At 34.5% G+C, this 24700-nt stretch overlaps 1 protein-coding gene across 1 annotated transcript; it reads right to left on the bottom strand.

Annotated features, from left to right (window-relative positions):
- Positions 1 to 2946: 2946 nt before the first annotated feature.
- On the bottom strand, positions 2947 to 24628 carry LOC115441940. The gene is made up of 8 exons (XM_030166869.2): positions 24298 to 24628; positions 21309 to 23754; positions 17112 to 17370; positions 16527 to 16643; positions 14395 to 14504; positions 12661 to 12793; positions 11984 to 12222; positions 2947 to 9887 (listed from the first exon to the last, which is right to left on the bottom strand). Exons 1-8 carry the CDS (start codon positions 24419 to 24421, stop codon positions 9806 to 9808), a joined length of 3510 nt encoding a protein of 1169 aa, XP_030022729.2. The 5' UTR covers positions 24422 to 24628; the 3' UTR covers positions 2947 to 9805.
- Between the last annotated feature and the right edge of the window lie 72 nt (positions 24629 to 24700).

Genomic DNA, 24700 nt, shown 5'->3' with positions numbered 1-24700 from the left:
TAGTTCTGACACTAACGCATCCAAGTAACAATACACAAACGTACTCTATCATATATTGTATATATTCCTTAACGAACAGTCCCCACATATTTATTTATCATTTGAGGGGTACCAGTTAAATAACAAAGCCGTTATCAACTGAATCCAGTAAATCAGTTCCACGAATACCAAATCCAGTGACCGTAATAACCTTTAAAATTCATAAAAACCAACCTCGATAAACCAATATATTTTTATTAAATTGCAGTTCTGTACGCCTTAATAAGACATTTATTTCACTAGTCAATACAGAGGTGTCGCCTGCGAAGAGTTAATAAAGAAGAATAATTTCAGTAAGAATTTCCATTAGCATATTATACCTATAAGTACATCAGTTGTTTCTTAAAATAAGAAAGAAATATCTATGACCTTAATAAATGTTAATCAGTGTTTTAACTAACTTGGAAACGTCCAATGTTTCGAATGAGGGAGACAACGCCCTGACAGAATCCGCTGAATATTGGTTACAGTCAAAATTATCATCATTTGGACGTAAACCAATCTGGCTTAGAAGTAACCGGGTCTTAAAAAAACATAACTTGACAAACTGATCTACATTTACTACGGTTTTTAGTATATTTATTTATTATGGAGAATTAATATAAACTAGTGGGCACTGAAAAACAATAACAACAAATAAAATATCTGGTAAGTATATGCAGTATTGTAAAAGAACGAGTACAGCTTTGTAAGGACCACGCCAACTTTGCGATGAAATATTTATTACGTTAAAATAGATCGTTGTACACCTGAACTGAGACTAACACGTGACCAATGTAAACGTGCAAATCACGCGAGTAACAGCAACAATAGAAGGTCTGTTTGCAGTCTATATTGTTTGACCTTATGGACGCCCAAACAAGTCGTATTGTCTGTACGTCAGGCCGGTGTAATTTATTTACTCGTGTTCTAATTTGAGCTGGATTCCCAGCTTCGATACGATGATTATGTAACCCTCGACAGACGACACAATAATTCGGCCTGTTGAAACTAGATATACAGAGGTGATCCCGGAACGCGACACATTTACGTGGGCCACTATGGCGCGTTTTAGCATCTTGTGTACTGTGGTTGTTATCCGGGCGGATATAAAATATATAGCACCACTAGCAATTCTTATGACTTAGATAACAACTTATAGGGAATTCAAACATGAACCTGTAAATATTAAATATGTGGTTAAGAATGTCAGCCGGAATATAGGTGAACATCTCATGATAATAATAATAATAATAATATCAGCCCTGTATTATATACTTGCCCACTGCTGAGCACGGGCCTCCTCTACTACTGAGAGGGATTAGGCCTTAGTCCACCGCGCTGGCCTAGTGCGGATTGGTAGACTTCACACACCTTCGAAATTCCTATAGAGAACTTCTCAGATGTGCAGGTTTCCTCACGATGTTTTCCTTCACCGTTAAAGCGAACGATAAAGTCACACAGAATACACACATGATTTTAGAAAAGTCAGAGGTGTGTGCCCTTGGGATTTGAACCTGTGGACATTGGTCTTGGCAGTCCGTTCCACACCCAACTAGGCTATCGTCGCGTCATGATAATATCATCCCCTAATATGCAGATGCATGTTAATCACTATCTAACACAACTACAGTTGCGAACACATCCGTAAACCTAACTTAGGAAAAACAGCCGTCTTAACTTCTGACATTTAGTAACGTTACCGGACAAAATGTCCTTATATTGCAATTATAAACAACGTCCCATACATAAAGAAATCATATCATTTACAATCTACATTAAGAAATCTGGCTAAGCATAATTATGCCTCTTCGAACAACGCCAAAGCCTAAACTTGTTTACAAAACATGAGAACGGTACATAAACAAACTGCTCTAATATGTTCGACAATTTATTACACCACCAAACATGTATTAGTGAAAGATGTCGCTTAAAAGTCGAGGCGAACCACGACAGTTCCTCGCTACCTTTGGGCGAGGAGTTACGAAGGCCAAACTTGCCGGACGTAATGACGTAATTGCAGTTAATTTTATAATAAATGTCATATATAAAATTAAAATTACTTGAGAAGTACTTTTACAGGTGGTAATAAAATGTTAATGTAAACAAGTCGAATGTTTGGTGCCATGTGGTGTTGTTTTTATATTAAATAGTGGCCCCGCCAGAGGTTGTCCTGCCACGGACAGTATTTTATGTAAACTATTTTTTACTTTTGGGCCTCGATAACAGTACACCTACTAGGTCCAAAATTATGATTCAAGCTAGGGGGGATTAAAATTTCATGTGTACCTCTTGAGGTACAGCATAGAGAAGTTTAAAAGGTACAGTAACTACTAAATAAAGTCGTATGTTTTTCATAAATCAGGATACAGCGCCAACCCTTCGTCTCATTAAGACCCTCCTCCGACCAAATGACCTTGAGAAAACATTTCATATATTTAAGGCACAAATACATGAAATGATTTCTGTAAATGTTTGTTTGTAAATTAAATTGATGATCAACAATTTCAGTGCCATTTTCATTATGAAATAAATGAAACAAAATGCACATTATAACAAAATTTATACAACTGCAGATGAAACGTTATGTTTATTTTTTAGGTATCATAAAATTAGGATAGATAGCTTCTAAATATATGGTTAGCATGCCATAATGTTTGGGGTACCGCCTTAATAGACGCTACAATGAAAAATCATGCCATGATGTACTTAAAAAAATGGGTCAAGTACCCCCGATTGTCAGAATGTTTGGGACCTTGGATTAAAAGAAGCCCTCAAATGGTACCTCGCCTTCTACGTTCTCAGAATCAATAACAAGGAGCTCTACATAATTATACTGTATTACATTCAAGTATGTATGACGTATTTTTACGGTACTTAGTCACCTTGATATTTGAGAACCTTTATGGATAAAATAAATTTAAAAAATCACATTTAATTATTTTTATTTGTCTTTTAATTGACAATAATTCCACATAAATACATGACACGTTACATTTATAGTTGCTACTGGCATAAAAATTGCATCAAAAAACTAAATAGTTAACAAAATAACATCGTTACGTTTATATCCCTCTTAAAGGAGAATTGCAATAAAAACAAATCGTCGTATCCTCTTAATTCGACTCAGATTTGACTTGCGCTATTTGGACTGTTTACATTATAATAATGACGGATAAATTCGGCAAATTTTACGTCGATTTGTTTCGAAATATATTAATTTTAAATCTTATATGAAATTTAAACTTAGTTCTAGTTAGTGAACATTTAAAATGTTTTCATAAAATAGTTACAATTGTCAGCCACGCTCAATTCAAACGAATTTCTTTCAAGTTATACATAACAAAAAAATATACATTTTAATCGTTAAAAATAAACCTGTAGGACTCGAAGAAACTGTATGTAGCACCAAAAATAAATTATTAATCCAAAACGCTAATAAGTATACCGTAACATCCTCCTAAAATTTTATATTCTGCCAATATTTTGTGCCTAATATTACTTTACTATGATTATACCAATAGGCATACAACCGACTTATAGACAATATTTGCAACATCATCTATTAAGCTCGATAAAAATTTTGTTATCCAATCATTTCCCTATCTCTTTTTATCACACACTCCCAAAGCACCACGCGTATACATTTGTATTCCGATATTTCCCTTCTCTTTAACAAACTCAAACTGTCCAAAATTTATTTCACCATTCATTCTTTAAAATATGCTTCAAATAAAATATTAACAATAAAATTGTGCGTGATAGAGCAAATATAATAATCATAATATTTATCCCAACTAAACTTACATAGGTACTCGCACTTAGGAAGGTAGACACACGAGAGTGATCTCAAGTAGCTTCACTTAAATATTGTTATTTTAAAGGAACTATTTTTGTGTACAAAAATATAATTAAACTTCAATAAATTGCGTCAAGCATCAAACGCCCCAAACGTGACATACGCTCGGTGTTAATGCGTTGTTGAACACTTCGGATTTTGCGCTTGACATCAGAAGTTCATCTTAAGATTTAAGATAAACGAAAAGCTGCAAACTATTAAAGCTAATTTGCATTAGAAAGTGCAAAAGCAATTCGTCTTTATATAAAATTACATTTGCAAAAAATCAATGCGAATAATAATATTTTTACATATATCAAAACTCCGTCTTACCTATTCATATAAAACGCTAGTTACTTTCAGGCACATAAAAAGCAGAATGAATTGACGTTACTTACACATATCCTTACACAAAGACTTTGCATCTTTCGCACTTGGATAATTATATGGAGACATCTTTCTTATTTTAGCACTTTCACGCGGAAAACTGTGAAAGAAATTAACAAAAAACTTTTCAACAATAAAAATTTTGAACAATTCAACAATACAATTATTAGTAAACGATACATTGTCAATATCTTTTCGGTACTTAACAAACTCGATGATTTGGCACATTTGTAATATCATTTAGTCCGCAATTATTTTGCTTTGACGCGCAGTCCCTTCGCTTTCACATCATACCTTGACGTAAAATTAAAATATAATGCGTTGCTCAACATCAAACATGATATTGGCACATTTATAAGCAAATGCGTGCTTTGCTAAGAAGCAGAAAGGTGGGCATTGACATTATAACTAACAGTTACACTTTAATCCTAAGCCTTATATCTAGGAGCCAATCTTAGAAATAAACACTACTGAAGCAAATTTCGCATCGCCGTCGCATTTCTGAATAAAATAACTCTGAATTTATCGATAAAATCGATTTTTCGAATATCGCAACTAGCATTGTTAGCGAATTACAGTAGTGTCCGTAACACTTCAATAATGTTAAAATAAATGTATCAAAAATGTTAGTAGCCAATTGTAAAAAATTTAGAATTCGTTTTTCTTATTAAATTATTCAACTTTTAAAACTTTAGTTAGGCCAAAAAGCCTGTCCATTATAGACCCCCAAAATATGTGTCAATTTTGGACCAATCTTAAAAACCCTTACAACCTATCAGTTTATTTCTCCGACCTTATAAGGTAAAGTGTATAAGAAGTCTAAAATATTAATTTTATGGAAACTACATAAAAATAGTGTTGTCATGTATCGATAAATAATTGACGCACAAAAGTGCAACTAAGATAGAATATAAGTATCAGTTGAACAATAGTGTAATGTAAATAGATGACAATATAGGGAGAGAAGTCGGAGAAATGAACACTTTCAATGAATTGACGTTCAAAGGCCCCTAGCCTTGCTTGCATCCAAAAAAAAATAAAAGGACGACAGGCGAATACGCCGAACCTTAAAGCTACGAATCTAAACATGTATATACTACGAGATCTACGTCTTATATTAAGAAAAATAATGGGGTAAAATGACCAGCAAAAACCTTTCTCAAAGATAAATTTCCATCGACAACACTACTTACTGGGTTTAAAGTACGAATGCGTTCAGAAGTCAGCTTACAAGTTGAAACGTTTTTCTTTCATTGATTGGTCGCCCTAATGGAGCTGATATCGGTTTGTTTAATGACAGCTTCCGATATCCCAGTGCAGTCGCACCTTAAACCTACTTCTCAATCCAAGCCCCGAAATTACAAACTAACACTTAACACCAAACACGAATAACTACTGACATATAACATGTTATCCTTACGCTAAATGAGAATGACTACAACCAGCCAATGTACCTTTCAAAACTTTAAAATGATCTACAGTTTCGTATGGGAAAAATGTTTAGAAAAATTTGGATCATTTATTTCAACTTTTGTACTTTCCATAATAATTGAATGTAGGTATACTTAATGACTTCAAAGTAAACAAGAGTCCATCAATTATGCTGTTTGTAAAAACCTGAAAATATTGTCTTAGCAAATATGCACCTTACAACCTAAATATATAATGCAAAATATAAATTGTTTTTAAACAAAATAAATCAATCTTTATCGTTATACAGGGTGATTTTACATTGCGTTACTAAATTAAAATACATATTCATCTTCATCTCTGCTAATTGTGCCAAAAATCATTAATGAATAACAAAATATTTTTATAATTTTTTTGATAATTTTATAGTGTAGTGCAAATATGGTGTATAAGTGTATTTCTAGACAAATTCTCTTCGAGTAAGTAGTATTGACCTTAGGGCATGCAATATTAAAAATACTTTTTAATATGTATTTTGTTCGCACCTTATTTTTTATTTTGTGATAAGAACAACTCATGTTAAAGTGTTATTTTCAAGATAAGTATATGGGCTCATTAATTAATGCAACGTCAAAATGCCCTTGTGTTTTCACCTTATTAAAATAAAGTAATAGGTTTACCGAGTTCCGATTAAATATAAACTGTGTATCCTAAAATATCTTTTGATAACTTAATTAACTTTTATATGGAATAAATTAGATATGTACTTTTAATTGACCACGAAATAAATTATTAAGGTATGTAAGTAAAAATATATCTTTACCGAAAGATTACAAACTACATTAGAAATAGTAGTAAGTTAGATTACTATGAAAAGTTATTTTTTATTTATTGTTCTTAAATATATTGATATGCACACTACAATATATCAAGACCCTTGTTTACTTCTCATCGTGAAAATAATTTAACCATAATTGGCCAATTGTATGGAGTTCGATAAATACAAAATAGGATCTTAGGTTAATGAAAATAAAGTTTAAGGTAAATTCGTTTTCAAAATTCCCTACAACAAATCTATCGGCTTTACACCCTGTGCAAAAATCACAGTTTCCAAACTTATTTTAGGGATTTTTACTTTACAAACGGCTCCAAAGAACATTAATCTTGCTTTAGTTAATAAAATGCTAAATACATTTTACGAAAATATGACAACTAATGAATCGTATTTTAATGTCAGAATAAATCAAGATGTCGATAATAAAAATGGACAATAGCAATTTTAATTATCAAACGTCCACATAACAAAGTTTCTTGCAACCGTCTGTATATTTATATTTAATTTTAAAATGATTAAATGAAATGTGATAATGACGAAATGTGTCGATAAACTTGCGTAATCTTGCTAAAGTACACAGCACAACAGAGTACACGACAGTTATCATTCTACGAGACAAGCATATTGGAGGAATTTACAAAATAAAATGCATAAATAATAGATTACGGGCCGTTAGACTTTAACAATTTTTTCTTATACAACCATGTACAACCCAATATATATTTACCATAATGAACCTTATTCCCAAGGCATAATTAAAATAAGATATCCAATTATATACTATTCTGATAACCATCAAAATTAAGCTGTACTGGGCTCTACTCTATTTCGCCTTTTGAGATCGTAATTAGGAAACTAAATGCGCAACGTTTCGATTTTTTTTACAAAACAATTCTTACGAGCATGCTTACTCACAACCTGTGACCTCTACATTACTGTGCCGTTGGTCTTTTGTTTTTGTTTAAGATCCCGAATCGACGCCGAAAGCCGAAGTGGCTTTGGCAAATTTCATCCTTACATCGAAATTCTCACAAAATCTTACGGTATTCTCTTATTACTTGTTACGCAGACGAAGTCGAGATACCTTGAGGCAACAACACTGAATACTTTTGAAACTGCAGTTGCGTCATAGTACAAGCAGCCGTAGATCATTGCATCCCGAAGGACACCCTGGAGTTTCTCTTCAGGAGAGTACACTCATTTAATCTATACTTCGGACGCTCGATATATATGACTCGCTCGCACTTCGCATTTGCGCACACGCATCGAATATTTCTACAGCTCAGCTCGATATTCACAGCACAGCTTAATGTTGATTGTGATGAAAAAAAAATGTGGTTATATTTACTGAAAAGCTCTCTCTTTTTGTGTCGAAAATTAAATAGTATAATATATAACGCTGCACTAATACATATAAAAATTTCAAGAAGAATAAGTACTTACCCAATCTTCCCTTATATATTTTTATTTATTTAAATATTTTATGTGAATGTCTACTTAAAAAATCCAAGCATTTCTGTGGTGTAACCTGTCTTTTTAACTTTACGATAAATTGTTTTTGCAATTTTGTAGCTGTGTTGTGATTGTCTTTAAACATGTGGAGCTATAACATACTACGCCTTGTGCAATGTGTAAAAAAAAGTTATAATCATAAAAATATCTCGCCACGCCATCTAGGGGCAAGGCATTGAAACTGCTTTACAATTACTTTTATTTGTTAAAAGTTATTGTCATAATTTTGCCATCTCTGGTTATCGATATTAAATGCTAAAATGATATTTATTTACAACGAAAGTGTTTCTTATATTCTCAGAAACTTTGAAGCCAAGCCGCTGGTTGTGTGCATGAAAACGCAAGACTACACGACTTACTTTTCTATGGACATTTAAGTATTAAAAAAAATGGTAAATATACAAGTGCAGACATCTTGAAGTGTTATTTTGGTGAAGTTATTACTAAACAAATACCCAAAATCCGAATAACCTATTTGAGCAAATATTTACAAAATATAATACTTGTTCCTTTTCGTCTTAAAGTAAAATCTTTGTTGTTACATTTTAAAACGCTATTAAATAGCGTTAATTGTACTTTGGGTTTCTTAATCATTTCGGCGTGCTTTTCTTTTACGCCCAGTGTAAAAAATCCCCGAGAAACAAATTAACAAACTATCAAGTCTTATAATAAAATCATTCAATGTGAAAATAATTAACACAGTTTGGTTCGTGGGTATAGCGGGGCATAGAACAGTCAAGCAATAGATCTTATATCCTACATTTACCCTAAACACTTATTAAATAAACAAATATATTAAATGTATAAAAACCCAAGATACAGTGCACTATCCTCAATAAGTCAAATTCGACGTTAAATGCAGGACAGAGTTAACACTCAAAGGCGCATTCGTTTGAGGATTTCGATTCAATGTATCTTGTTTTTTGAATAACACATAAATTAGACATCGAATACAACAACTTCACTACACATACAAAATTGTGCAACGTCATTTATGACGCGGCAACAGTAGAGACGATACTCAAGTACATTTTTTAGACTCCGTATAAATTGGCACAACGTGCCACATGTCAATAGACAAACTAGACCGGAATTAGGCCGAGCATAAACAGAGACAGTTCCGACAAATTGTACCAAAATATCGTTGTTAATATCTTCGATCAGAAGTCACAAATATCGATAACATTGACTTTGCCGTCACATTCTTATAAAAGATCATATCACAATTAGAGTTCATTATAGTCTTTTTATTTCCATGTTGCTTATAAACCATTGTCAATGCGTCACTAGAAATTCACCCTCAGTAAAAATCCGTCAATGAACAGAGTTCTTGTGCCTTACATATTTTAAAAGCCGAAAATCGTAGGAAAGCGTTGCATATGAATGCACCATTCCGATGTGTACTAAATTAGTCGTGTGTAAGCGACTAAAAAGCAGTGTATTTTCATTATTTCCTTTATCGATGTTTTACAATGAGTTTAAGGACCACCATGTAGATTTCCTTTTAGCATTAACGCACAAACTTAAAACAGGGGATATAGGAACATGCAAGGATACCACAACATATAGTTATGGTGATCGAGGATTGGGGGCTGGTTAAGGTAAAAGAAATAGGTATTCATATATTGACTATTGAAAGCAATTGGGGGCTGTGAGGTGATCACTGAGTTATGAGTCAGTGGCATATGATTGTAACCAAAGAAAGGCGAGGCGTAAATTGGGGAAACGTGTGGAGCAATCATCAAAGGACTTGGGGCTAAATGTGCATTGATATTTTGGAAATCTGCCAAGGGGCCCGGTGTTGCCTAGGCGTTGGATATCTGATATGACAGCCTGTCGTCAGCGCAGACTCTAGCGGTAAGGAGGCCGGGATTGCGTTCGCTGAAGCTGGAAAATTAAAATAAAGCATCACAAGCGGTTATGGAACAGATTACATAACGATCGGTCGTTTTCAATAAATTACTCGCTTTTTACAAACGATCGCAAAAATGTAACAATTTTTTTGACATGCTTACAAATGACTTATTTTGGTTGATTTATTCTCGAGGTTAGATCGAAGATTAACATTGGAATCGTCTATTGAAAACTGCCTTTAAATGTGTATAGCAAACATGTCTAGGAGTTAACAATAATTGTAATAAATTATCAGTGAATATTTGTGTTTTTAACATTTATTTATAAATAACAAAAATATATATATTTCTTTGATATAAATGCATTATTAATTATTTTTATTAACGAGTTAAATGCTAGTCCGCTAGACATGTTTGCCTTGAGCATTAGCGTAAATTGAAACGTAACAAGATTCTGTTTTGCTAGAAACTAAGGGGAAATAAACGATTAAACGTAATATGACATGACGTTAAAACTATACTTTATTTTATATTGTTAATAAGCTTATGCATGATCATAATTATGTAGTTTATAGTGTATGTGATATGATCATACTAATGTAAATACATAATAATGTATTTTTTTCGAATAGATTCTATAATATCTATTTAAAATTCAATAACCTAAAATGTCTTTTGGATTTATTTATTTAACAGAAATACCCTATATAAAGTAGCAAATTATTGTAGTTGCATATTCAATAAATATAGCACAAGCAAGAGTACCATATTGTACTCAACAAAACTCAATCAAACGCATTAGCCGTCTCTAAGGCCAAACACTGAAAAGTGTCCTCACAAAGGCAGTGGCGCAGCTAAACGTGAGCGAAGTGGGCCCTTGCCCCCGGCCTCGCACTAAAAGGGGCCCCGCGAGGCCTCTTGCAAGTGCGATTTTTCAAACCTATATGCTTTTCAATATTCGCTCATCGCACATTTATATTTTTTTACTATCATAAATAGGTGAAAATGAAAAATGGAAAAACCTTTATTTAAAAATAAGAAAAGTACAAAAAAATTACCAGAGGTGTGTCGTGTCAAAGTATGTTTGGTAAGATAAATTTATTGGGTAGATCTTGGTAACGAAAGAAAAGGGACCTCGCTGATGCGACTTCGCCCACGTTTATATTAGTCCACCCTACGCCACAGCTAAATGCAGTATAAGCTGTATGTAAGCTACAGAACCGCGATATACCAGATACAAAGAAAACACAAACAGCAGATTTCAATGATCGATCCCAATCTCAATCTTCAATCCGATTCCGAGAATGAACCAATCAAAATAACTCATTTATAGGCATGTCAAAAAAACTTTGTTCTGATTGGTCCATTTTTGAGATAGAACGAAAACGCGATTGGGATCGCTTATTGAAAATGGCGGCAAATGTTTCACTTGTTTTAATGCACGATGGCTTCGTTTCGCAGGGAGTTGCTGAAGGCTAACTGATCCTACTTCCTTACTCTTTGCTCTTCGTTATCTTAACCCAATATCTTATCGACATTGATCACTTACCATCAGGTTACATCTACTCCATTAAGCCTCTATAAAAAATCTGTAATTCTGTAATCATGTTTCCTAACGTCTGCGATAGTATAATACCGCGGAGCTGGCATTGATGAATACCACGTAACTGACTACACTACAATTTACTTTTTCTTATATTATAAATGCGAAAAATTTTGGAAGTTTGTAAAAGAAAACTCAGAAACAGCTGAATGCATTTGGATGATATTTGGCACAAGGATAGACCATGTCCTGGATTAACATATATACTTTCTATCCCGGTAATTTTCTACTATGGGAAATAATGTAATTTTTAAAATAGATGGCACTAGCGTCTTGCAGGTGGCGCTATGAGTCGTATTAGTGCTTTAGAGACTTTATTAGGAGGAAGGGCTTTTCACGCGAACGAAGCCGCGAGTTACATGTAGTAAAATATAAATTAATAATAAAAACATTCAATTTGAACTGTTCTCTTTTTTTCACCACTCACGCGGTATCTACCAATGCTAATTACCTATTTATTACCCGAAAATCAGGCTCTTTTCCCACTAAACTTATCCAAAATTCGTTAAACATCAACGTATACTTACGCCAAAAATCGCTCGCGCAAGCGTTTCTTGACGGCGGGCTTGATGCGAGGCTGGCCGTGGCTGTGGAGGCCCCTTCCGGTTATAAAGAACAGGTTGATGAAACGCGGGCCTCTGTTCTGGTTCTCTTGCAGTCTCCGGATGTGGAAATCCAGGAATATGTCCAGAGATTCCTTGGCTTCGGCGACGCGCATGTAGTGCAAATCGATTGTAGCGTTGTTTGGATTGTTTTGTGCGTGCACCTGCGGGATAAAGGATGCTGTATAATGTTACCGATTTTACTCTGGTCCAGTGCCACCAAATGGCGGCTATAAGTTGAAAAACGTTCTCATCTCCGATTGGGCAACAATGGCGTAAATTTTTTACATAAATAAATTGTAATACAAGGGGTTAAAATTGTCCATATTTGCAAGAATTCCACTACATTTATAATAAATATAAGTACTTCCAGCCAACTTCAGACTATAGAATAGAATACGAGCAAGGGAAATGTGTATTATTATCAACCTATATTCATAGCTTGTATTTGCCAACCAACTTCATCCTGGACTCACACACACGCACGCCACGCACGCACGCACGCACGCACGCACGCACGCACACACACACACATCACACCTTTATCCCCGAGGGGGTAGGCAAAGGAACTGCATATCATTGATATTGGAGAAATATCTTACTTGTATCAAAGCAGCTGCGGCAAAGCTATTGGCTAACTCAAAGCGTTGCTTGTGATAAGACGCGATAGAGGAGTAGTGGTTGGCGACTTGAGTCATGCCGCGGCGAATAAATTCATGAGCCTTTTCGTGATTTCTGAAAAAAAAAAGATCAATTTGCACATTATTGAGTAATGTTAAACTGTTATACTTTTTGCAGGTATTTTCTTAAAACTAAAAACCGGAAATTTTAAATTGAATCTTTACAAGTCAAGTTACTCAACAAGTTAGTATGAGTAAAAAAACACAATGAAATCATAATAAATAAAAACAATGAATTATGCCAGTTCTAAAAGGAAACTAAATAAATCGTATTATCAGCAACTATCGATTTAATTATGACGAATAATCGATATTACAAAATATTTATCTTTAATGTCTAACATTCGCGTAAACATAACAAATTCTATTAATCTTTACTAATCACCTTTCATCTCGAATAAAAATACATAACAATGATGATGACGTGTTGTGTAAAACGCGAATCGCTCAACCGTAAAGTTGGTTATATAGGGGAATTCCCCGATCGTGTCGCGCTATTAGTTCATGGAGCATACGGCGATTGTGTCAAATCGGGTAATTCCCCGACAATCAACATCATTGGTAAATTTAACCTAGCTTGGTGAAAAATAAATAAAAGTTAACATTTTTTTAATGAATGCTTTACTAGAATAATAATATATGCGCAGTGTTCTTTCTTTTATTTAATGATGTAATGGAATTTTCTTCCTTTACTGGTCAAACTGGTAAAGAATAACGACATAAGTAAATGAATCTTTATGAGATATTGAAGTTAAAGCAGCGGGTAAATTCATGAAACGGGGGAATACCCCATTTTTTTTTTAAATAATTGACAAGAATATAATTTACAAACTGATTATTCATCATAATTAAAAATAAGTACTTAACAGTGCATTAACAATCGTCGTGTTTTCAACTCTACGCTGAACGCTTTAAGGTTCAAAACGACATAACACGAAACTATATTTACATGCATACGCAGATGACATCAAGCCTTTTACCCTTTTCAAGGCTAGAGAGAAGGCGACTATTTTGCTAAAACGGGCACATCTCCGAAAAGAAGGCTATATTGAGCCAAAAAACCTTGTATCATTTTAACCGACTCGGGGATTCGAAACCGACACCTCAGCATAACATTCGCACATCTACGCCACCGGGGCAGTCACGGGTCTAATTTCCTATGCCATACATTATTTTGACAGTCCATAACAATCAAGTAACTCAACTCATCGCATTTATGACAATTGAAATTGGTTACTTAGTAATTCCACTGTAATGTCATTATAATATAATATCAGCCCTGTATATATACTGTCCCACTTTTGGGCACGGGCCTTCTCTACTACTGAGAGGGATTAGGCCTTAGTCCACCACGCTGGCCTAGTGCGGGTTGGTAGACTTCACACACCTTCGAATTTCCCATAGAGAACTTCTCCCAGGTTTCCTCACGACGTTTTCCTTCACCGTTAAAGCAAGCGATAATTCACAAATAATACACACATAATTTTAGAAAAGTCAGATGTGTGTGCCCTTGGATTTTGAACCTGCGGATATTCGTCTTGGCAGTCCGTTTCACAACCAAATACGCTATCGCTGCTTATCAAGTAATTTCATGAAGATAGCAATTTACACTGTCGTAAGAAATAGGGCCTTAAACTTTATGCTTGTGATACTCACGCGTTGCGGCGTTTCAAGTGCTCTTCGGCTTCATGGCGGTATCCGTTGACGACGGCCATGGTCGCCCTCTCTCCCTTCGGAAAGAGAGGAGACTCGTCTTCAGAGAAGGCCTGGAAAAAAATTTTCTAATGATCTACATTTTTTACTTACTACATATTTTCATTATTTTGAGGCAAAGGCAAAGCCTAATTCGAGCATTTCTGCTTCGTGGAAGTGACAGAATTTTATTCATCTATCTATAATAATGCATAAAGTAATTGTGCTATTTTTTTCATGTGTATCTCTCGTGTAGACGGTACTGACAAATCTTAGACATCGGTATAAATATTATTTAATATAATGTCTATAAGATTTTGTTTTTTTATTTTTATTGTAAGAATTAAGTAATAATAAAATAGAAATACATATTTAAAATTCGTAATAAGGTTAGTAAGCAAATAGTAAAATAAACAATGGTGAATGTAAAATAACTGCATAATAAGCCAGTTTCAATTTGCAGGTATAACTGATAAGGCATGGTCGCACATAATGAGATATAATTACGTGCGAAGTTTCCTTGTATCGCGGTGCAAATTAGCATTTTATACATGTGTTCGTCTGTGTGTCTCAAAATTAAATGCGTATTTATACTTTATATTAAAATTGTACTCAGCCTAAGATATCCTTTTATGCGGTACCTATTTAAAAAAATAAAATAAAAACGGAATAATCAGCTTATAAAAATTCCGGAATTATGATTGGCATCGAAATAACTTGAAACGTGAGGACGAAGTTAGTTTGTTTTAATTTATTCATCGGCGCCAAACCGTCTGTTTGTCCAGACAAGAACAATTTATTGTATGTAATACATACATGGCATCTTTGCCTTTTCAGGGGTAGGCAGAGGCGTCATCAAACCTACATTTCGCACGCTAGGTCAGCCGGCTTATATAATAGGCCACGCCTATTATTTTATTATAGCCTATAAACATTAATGAAGGTTGCCCATGGCGACTTTTTGTCGCGATACTGTCGCAGGTTCACGATTAAACGCGCAGCTGTCGCGACACAACTTCAATACAGGAATTAATTTGTACGCTACAGTTGCAAGGCACACTTCATGGAGACAATATTAATCACGTTGTTTCTGCTACTATTACCGATTATTTTTGCACATTTCTATACCGTAGCGATGCTGTCGTGCGTTGCAAACGCGAGTCGAAAAGTCGCAATGCGCGACCTCCCTTACTGATACAGTTATACTAGGCCTAACTTTGTCTAATGCGCATAAGATTAGTGTATTTATTAGCTTTTTCCACGAGTAGTTTCTACGCAACGTCAGAATTCGGAATTTTCCGTCGCATGACCAGTTTCAACCGGTATATAAAAAGGTCGAATTTTAAACCACACACGCGCGCCGACGAATAAAATTTCATATTGTTTTCATTATATCTTTTAATTATACAGCTGATTTTTTTTTCTCAAAACCAACTCTTTAGCTTTTGTACTATAATACTATTTGCTTGAGCATAATAGTAAAATATACATCTAATTGTACCAATTAATTACGCGTATCGTTATACGCGATTACATCATAATTCTATCCAAGTAATAAGCTAGAAGTCTCTTATCAATTTTAATACAAAGCTAAATAACAAATTGTTATTAATAGTTAGTTAATTTATACCAAGGATTTTCCTGTGACATGTACAATTTTATATAATAAATTATTGTAATTTATATAACTTGAAATACTAAAAATAAATGGAGTAACCGCAAATTATTGTCATTAATGGGTTTCTTCGATCTGTTACTTTACTGGAAATGTTCAAATATGACAAACCTGAACCTGACCAAAACCTGAAGACATTAAAATATTCACAACCACGAAAACAGTCGTAAACAAAAAAATATTTTGAGCAGAACTGTTCCAAAATACAAAGTGATTGAAATTGCAGTAACGATTCCAAACTATCAATAATAATGAGTATTCAAATGAAACAGTAAATAACGATGTTAGAATAAAATGAGTCTTTGGTACATAAGAACACAGTTCATTTTCGATAATCTAGAATCAACACTCCATTACTAACCAACGCGTTCCAATTAGTAATCCAATTAGTAGTACTTTGATGAATAAAATTAAGTATTACCTCCTTCTCTAGCTCCAATATTTTCTTCTGCCGTTGCATTTCCTTTTCCATTACGAACTTGTTTACGCCGTTTTCTTGCTCCAGGATATCGTGTCTTCCAGTGGAGATTAAAAGGGACTGAAAATAGGTATTTACTGTAGCGTAAACTAAAATCTATAAGCTACTAAAGAGGTGCTAATGTTGAGTAACTCCTTAATCTCTTTTTTTTATATAAAATTCCAGCATGTGCAGCGACTTCACATGATATTTAAATAAAGCCAAGGAAATGTCGCCTAGCACAATTTGCATTAATATGCCGGCCAGTCTATTTGCTTTCATGTTCCGCCTAAAGGACCCGATATAGGAAGGCGTAACACCGTCAAACGTTTCCACAGCTTACATACTAACGGTGAAGGGAAAACATCGTGAGGAAACCAGCATACCTGAGAAGTTCTCTATAGGAATTTTCGAGGGCGTGTGAAGTCTACCAATCCGCACTAGGCCAGCGTAGTGGACTAAGGCCATATCCCTCTCAGTAATAGAGGAGGCCCGTGCCCAACAATGGGCCAGTATATAATACAGGGCTGATGATGATGACATACTAACCTCTACAGTGGCTTGGAAATTGTTGTGGTGCGCTACTAAAAGCTCAGCCAACACATCCGGAGATACTTCCGGGAACAAGTTATACAATTTCTCCCTCGTCATCTTGGCGGCTAAATCTTGAGGTTCACTACTACGCCAATCGTCAAGATCCTTCTGGTACAAACTAAGAGCCAGATCCATATCCATGATCTCCTTGAAATCTGGCACTGCTGGCTCCATTCCTGCGATGAGTAGTTCTTCTTCTTTTAATGCTAGTTCCCTAAAATATACATAAATATAAAATTCTACAGTATACCAAGTGGTATGTGGGTTTTAATAATAATCTATATATATAAAAATTAATCCCTATTTCCCTTGGTCACGCCATCACGCGTGAACGGCTGGACCGATTTCACATTTTTTCTTTTGTTGTGTTTGTTATTGTCAGGAGAAGGATCTTATGAAAGAAAAAAATAGGGAAGTTGAGCGGAAAATTAGAAAAGTTAAGAAATGGTGGAGCCATTATTTTTTTAAAGAAGAAGAATAGTTAAGAAGGGACAACGTCTGTCGGGTCAACTAGTGTTTAATATATTTGCTTCGTTATTGTAAAATTATAAGTCGAATACTATTTTTAATGTTCATAAATATGTAAACCCACAAACAACCTGAAGGACTAAGGCCTAAACTCTTACAGCATTAAAGGAGGTTCGTGCTTAGCGATAGGTAGTATACACGGTCAAAAACAAATTCGTCACTACCTCTACTAACATTGTGCCAAAACACCCTTCACTTTCTGGTTATTTATCATTTTATACTTTAGTGCGAATGTGGCAAAAGTGCGATGTCGCTGCGACAAATACTCTTAAAATAATAGTAGTGGCATCAATTCACGTAGAATTAAAACAACTTTTTCCTGAAACTTACACTTGCAGTTCGAGTAACTGATTGAAAAGAGTTATTTTCAAAAAGATAAATATAACGCTTTTCGTATTTATGTCGCTTTATACTAGAAGTATCACCCTTTTTAACTCAATGCAATCTATATTAAAAGGCATGCGCAGTAAAGCTACAAAAATGCTTGTACTCGCTTCTAATATTACCAATATAAGCTCAGTTATGACTCCTTTTAATTGAAAATAATACCTACAGCATTAGAACGTTGCAAAAAATATGTTATCAATGATTATATTAAACTCTACCGCGAACATTGTCATTTGAAATATTAAGATAACATAGTTTAGATAAAATATAATGACTGCAATATTTTATTAATATGCAACAATGACTTATATTAATGACGAATGAAATATTGATGTTTTTTATATAATTAATGTATTTTATAAAACATATCGATATAGTTTTTTACATATCACCAAGTTTCCATGTACAACTAGAGAACATATTGTGTGTATTAACGAAAAATTACTTTTATTGAGCAAGTTCTAATCTATATAATAATAGTATATAAAGCTATAGAGTTTGTTTGTTTTAAAAATGATTACTTTTGAGAGCGTACGTTGCGTGCGCTGCGTAAACGGATAAAATTATGCAATAATCGTGTGTGACAAAATTGTTTCTCTTCAAAAATTCTATAATATAGATATATTTTATTTTATTTTATTTAAGGAAAGCTTACAGACTAATAACAAATAAAGTAAATGACATTTGTAGGTAAAATTAAGTTGCTAATTACAAGCTTCCACCAATAAATTAACAGTATAAATATGCGATACAATAATTGAGGGAAATCACAGCCAGGGTATACACAAACCCTCTATAATGATGATGCCACTTACATACTACTCAATGAGTAAGAATAATAAAGGCAAAGTCACGAAAAAATGTAGCGCACAGTGTTATTAAAGTATTCCTCATTTAGATTTTTTAATGTCCTTTGTAGACGTACAGAACAAGTCAATGTGCAAGTCTGGAGATAGACTGTTAAACATAATGGCACTGCGTAAAGAAAATGAATTACGCCTATAATTTGTGGAAGAAAAAGGTATATGTAATAATGGTCGCTTCCGTAAACTGTTCTGATTAGCGTAAAGATTTATGTTTGTAAGTAATTCAGGAGAGTCAATAGAGCCATTCGCGACACTCACGAGAAAACAAATATCGTTAACTTTTCGCCTGTTTTCCAAAGGTAGGTATCAAAGGTAAAGGTATAGGTAGGTAAGGTAAGTGATATCTATTGCAGCGGTGGTCATAATCAACTGAGAATTGCCGAGCCCTAAAATCTAAGTATCGTAAAAACTTTGCCTGTACTGACTCAATACGATGTATGTAAACATCGTATTGAGGGTTCAAACCTGAGACGCATACTCCAGATGACTACGTACATAGGAGCAGTAGAGAACCTTTAGCGGTTTAAGGGACCGAAAATGGACACTATTTCTAATAATAAAGCCTAAGGCCTTTGAGGCTTTTTTGATGATGTAGTCAACGTGAGAATCAAATGTAAACTTACTATCAAATATCACACCAAGGTCTTTGATTTTGGTGACTTTACTTATATGAACGCCATTAAAAGTATAGCCATTGCCTATAATTGAGTTCTTACGAGTGAAAGATACATAAAAACACTTATCCACATTTAATAAAACAAAGACCCTAGCAACCACATCTGTCTGCCTGACTAAACGCGAACTCAAAAACTACCCAACGGATTAAGATAAAATTTGGAATTAAGATGTATTGAAACCTTGGGAAGAACATAGGCTACTTTCTTTTCCGGGATAATACATAGCGTGACTTTTATAACAGAAAACTTTATCAAAAGATAGTAATAAATATTAGGACTTAATTTCAATCGCTATCCATGGTGGAACTGCGAACTATGTTTCCGATTATTTATTTCTGTGGTAAACTGCCTCAATGGCATAGGTGTATTACGTGTGCAGTACGACAACCGCTCTGAGGTCCCGGGTTGGAATCCCCGTTCGCCAATGATTTGGGATTTTTTTGCTCAGTATCAGCCCGGAGTCTGCAATTTACCCCCGAAGTGGCGAAAGGCTCGCCCCGTACCACATCCTGGGACGTAACACATAAGGCTTAAATTGGGTGCCCTAATTGCACCACTGCGTGCCTCTCCGTGATGAGTGTTCGTTTTTTAACTATAATTTTTAGCAATAATGATGCTCCACATATATTCTTACATTCGATATTACACAACCTATATTCTGCCGTGCTAAGCTCAAAAACGATATTTCAAAAAAATTAAATCTTGATTTTTATGGTGTCGGATTGCTTAAAGTTGTGCCCATCGAATGGACTTACCTAAATAAGGGTATCTTGTTTAGAACTTGTTAAAAAAACCTTAAAAAAGTTTCTCTATCTCAGTTTTACATACAACAACAAAACTATAAAACTATATTTACAAATCTTCGATTATCTCGAAATAAGGTTTCACTGACATACCGCTTTTGCGCTCAGCACGGCAGTATTATTCGCTTTCGTCATTTTCGACTTTAATGACATCATATTCGTATTACTTTCACAAACATTCAAATGATATAGCAATTGTGGTTCGAGTGTACTGGTAAGTCAATTCAACCCTGCATCAAGCGAAACATTTGCAAATGAGCGAACGGCCATGAATATTACGTTGTATGAGTTACGAATGGTTGTCGCGTCGGCTGTTTAAAATCAATACGAGACCAATCAACTACACAAGCATATGCATACCGCGACTGTGAAGTGCTCTCAAATTGATACAACCGAATGAACAAAATGGGTATGCAAACAAATATAAATGATTAATAAAAACTTAAAACTTGATACAATTGAACATGAATCATGCGTTTTTAGATAGATTTCGCACAAAGCGTGTGAATAATGATAAAGTTTAAATCTCAACTAATCTGTTTACCGCGTAACAATAGCTGATTTTTGTATGGATTGTTCCTTACTAAAAGCCTTTAGACTATGATGTTAAGAAATTTAGAAGTTCTCTTCAAAACTTTACATGAAATTTCGTTTAAATTTAAATTCGCATTTCGCATAAAATCATGTCGCAAATTTAAATTTATGAAAGGTACCAATCCACGAAGTGGAACCATTCGACTTTGGTGGAAATACTTACTCGAACTACGACAAGTACCAATATGATAAGGCTTTTACTCGCAAATACTCCATCAAAAATTTTACAAACACTAAGACAGACAACATTTATTTCATTGTTAACAAAATTAATAAAAATTATAAAATATGACTCACCTTGCAAACTCTTCATCCTGTTTGATAATCTCTTGCATTTGTTTTGATTCATTCTCAAGTTGGTACATTAATGATTCCATCCAAGATGCGTTCAGTTCATTCAATACAGACACTGATATCGTCAAAGACGGTTGCACATTGTTCGGATAGATCATATCCTTTCGTCCAAACATGTCATCTAACATGGTAATAAATTCCATGCCCACATTTACGTTTACAACCTTAGCAGGCTCATCAATGCATTCAGCGGTGGACTCTTCTTCCTCGTCCGAATTGACTACGCTAGCAGTCGTGGCTTCACTTGATACCACAACAGATTCTGATCCTGCATCTTGACCCTCGAGATTAATTGGTTGACTAGAAGAAGTTCCAGCCTTCACGACCTCCCCGTGGCGCATTTTTCTTAATTTTAAACAGTATGCGGAATAATGATTATCTGCAATGTTTACATTCTTTTCAATTTGCCGTTTTAGTTGCATTGAACTATCTGACAGGACAGTATCCTTTTTGGATTTTTTCAGAACTTGAGGTCTGTTATCACTAGCATTGTCTTGGACATCTATATTTGCAGTATTTTGTGGGGTTGGGGACACTCCATCTGGTATAATATTATAAGCAGCTAGACATTCACACTGTTCAATAATTTCCTCCTCTTTATCTGATGACTCTTCATTTTCTACCATATCCAGCAACTTATTATTCATGCTGTCTAAAACAATGTCAACTGCCCAATTCACATCTCCACGACATTTATCGAAAATGTCTCGTAAATCAGATCTGGCAACATTTTTAAACATTTTTCTAAATGAAGCAAAATGTTGTTCTTCATTTTTGCATCTGTATGCTTCTGAAATTGTATGTTCATAAGTCATAGTACTTTTATCCAGGCTTCTTATATCTGGTATCTTTTCATTGTTAAAAGATACATGAAACATATTTATATCTTTAGGTGTAGCAGTGATTATTTTATAATTATGTTTATTGTTCACAATATCCGTATCACCAATCTCAATGCAAGTACTGCTAGAGATTTTTTCTACAAAGTTATCCTTATCTTTGTCTTCATTGCAAACAGTGTGCTGTGGAATATCATGCCACGATGGCATAAACATTGAAATCTGGGACCAATCGTCACATTTGCTAACTGAATCTAAAATATTAGCAGAAAGAATAGATTCCTCATTATCTTGCTTACGAGGTGGTTTTGGTTCTGTATTCATTGGTATGCTTTTACTGCAAGCTGTATCATATTTCTTTGAATCATCATCCCAACTTTCTCCATTTTCCCATGCTGTCTCAACCTGGTGCATTTCTTCTAGACGTTTCTGAGCCTCCTTAATAAGTTGTTGTTTTATAATCTCATGCTGAGATAATTCCTCAGGACTACTCTCCTGTATATTTGTTTGGAGCTGTTCTGGTACTTCCTCGGTTGTAATGCAGTTTTGCTCTGGTTCATTAATATTTAAACATTCACCTTGTGGAATAGCTTCGGTCAATCCTTCCGTAGCACTAGTTTCCTGAATCTTTAACACAGAAGAAAACTCTTCTTGAAATTCAGTAAGATCACTTTGAGTTTTTACCTTAGTTTTTTCTTCTGGTTTTTCAGCCTCAGCTTCAGCATTTTCATCATCCTTTAGAGGAGGATCATTTCTCAATACAGGTGGAGCCATGTTTTCAGGATATAAGAGACCATATGCCTGTATTAAGTATAGTCCTGATATATTATCCTGATAATTCTCCAACATTCTTTTGATAGTCGCAAATGGAACATTGTGCACATTACGCTTACATAACTGATTTGCTTTTTTCGCCCAATAAGTATTGGGTTCTACTACTTCAATATAATAACCATTTTGGACACCCTGCCTTACATATGGTTCCATCTCCCATAGTTCAATATTAGTATTATCCACAATGACTGGACTTAGTCCTTTACATAGCTCCAGTCTAACTCTATTCTGATTCCATGTATGAGCATCACTCAGTCTAGATTTATCATATTGATATTGACCCCTTGTCACAAAAAAGTCATCAGTACTGAATGTATGTTTTTTGTAAGCATGATAAGTGGAACCAATGGTCATTTCTAGAATCTGTTTGGCGAGAAATGTTTTTCCAGAACCAGGTGCTCCTCTCAAAATGATCAGGACTCTGGCACCTTGGTTATGATATGCAATTATTTGACGGATTTGTTCTGTCCAGAAGACTGCTTTGTTATTGACGGTCTTTGGTTTTGAGGTTTGCTTTGGTATAGCCCCTTTGTTTGAGGCAGAAGCATAAGATGTTGAAGGTACTGCCAGACTAGAGTCACCGGGACTTTCATCTTGACTTGTAGATGGAATCTGTACAACTTGTAATTGATTGGTACTTGTTACTTCCTCTTCACTTTGACCTACATTCTTAGTGTCACTTGTAATATTCATGACAGCTTCCACTGATAGGTTCACTATAAAATGAATATAACATGAAAAAAAATACCTAAAAGTAACAAAGCTCTACCATAAAATAAATAGTTAAACAATGTACTATGTGAATAACTCACATCACTATGTACAGTAGATAAGCTTAAAAGCCAATAATCTGTCTCTATATTATACACAAATACATGTTAAGTAAACAGATAATAATAAATTGTATTGTCTTTAACTCTGAGCGGCTGCAACTGAACCAATATCAATATATAGTACTTGATACACAACCTAGGTATACATGCACTAAAACATCGATTGATTGAAAATATATATAACGAAGTATAGATATAATAAGTCATGTATTGAACCCACAGCCAAATATGATAAAGTCGAAATTGGCGAATCGCGCAGGACAAAGCGCAGATTCCCAGGCCCCGACGGTGTCTACTTCATACAGCATCTATTTATAGGATATGGTACCGGCCGGGGCTGGTGTATTGGGGCGAAAAATCAATACAGCCCCTTGATGCAGGGGTGTGAGGAAGTAGGTTCCTTGTTACAATGATATAAGTACTTACGATCGCCTTCGAAGCTCTCCACAATTGTGCATATTACTTCTTTAGTTATCACATTTCCAAACATACTAGCAATTGTTTCAACAACGGAAGAATAATCATTATTTTGATTCTCCATTGTGTACATGAAAATTTTGTATTACCATCTACGAGTAACGCTAACAACGGACTGAATAAATCTCACTGATATTACACTAGATAATGTAAAATCGTCTTTAACACTCGCTACTGATTATTTTATAACGAAAACATTATCAACGTATTTAGAATAAATTACGAAACTGATCAAAACGTCTCCCATCATCCACTTTTCCCCCGTTTCAATCACAGATAACCACAGTCAATTTTATTGATTGATTAAGGATGGGAAATGAATTGTGCAAAGGGATAAGCTACACTTTTAACC

The sequence above is a fragment of the Manduca sexta genome, chromosome 19, assembly GCF_014839805.1.
Source record: "Manduca sexta isolate Smith_Timp_Sample1 chromosome 19, JHU_Msex_v1.0, whole genome shotgun sequence".
Classification (NCBI taxonomy): domain Eukaryota; kingdom Metazoa; phylum Arthropoda; class Insecta; order Lepidoptera; family Sphingidae; genus Manduca; species Manduca sexta.
Note: the sequence above shows the minus strand (reverse complement) of the source record. Positions and strands in the feature narration are given on the sequence as shown.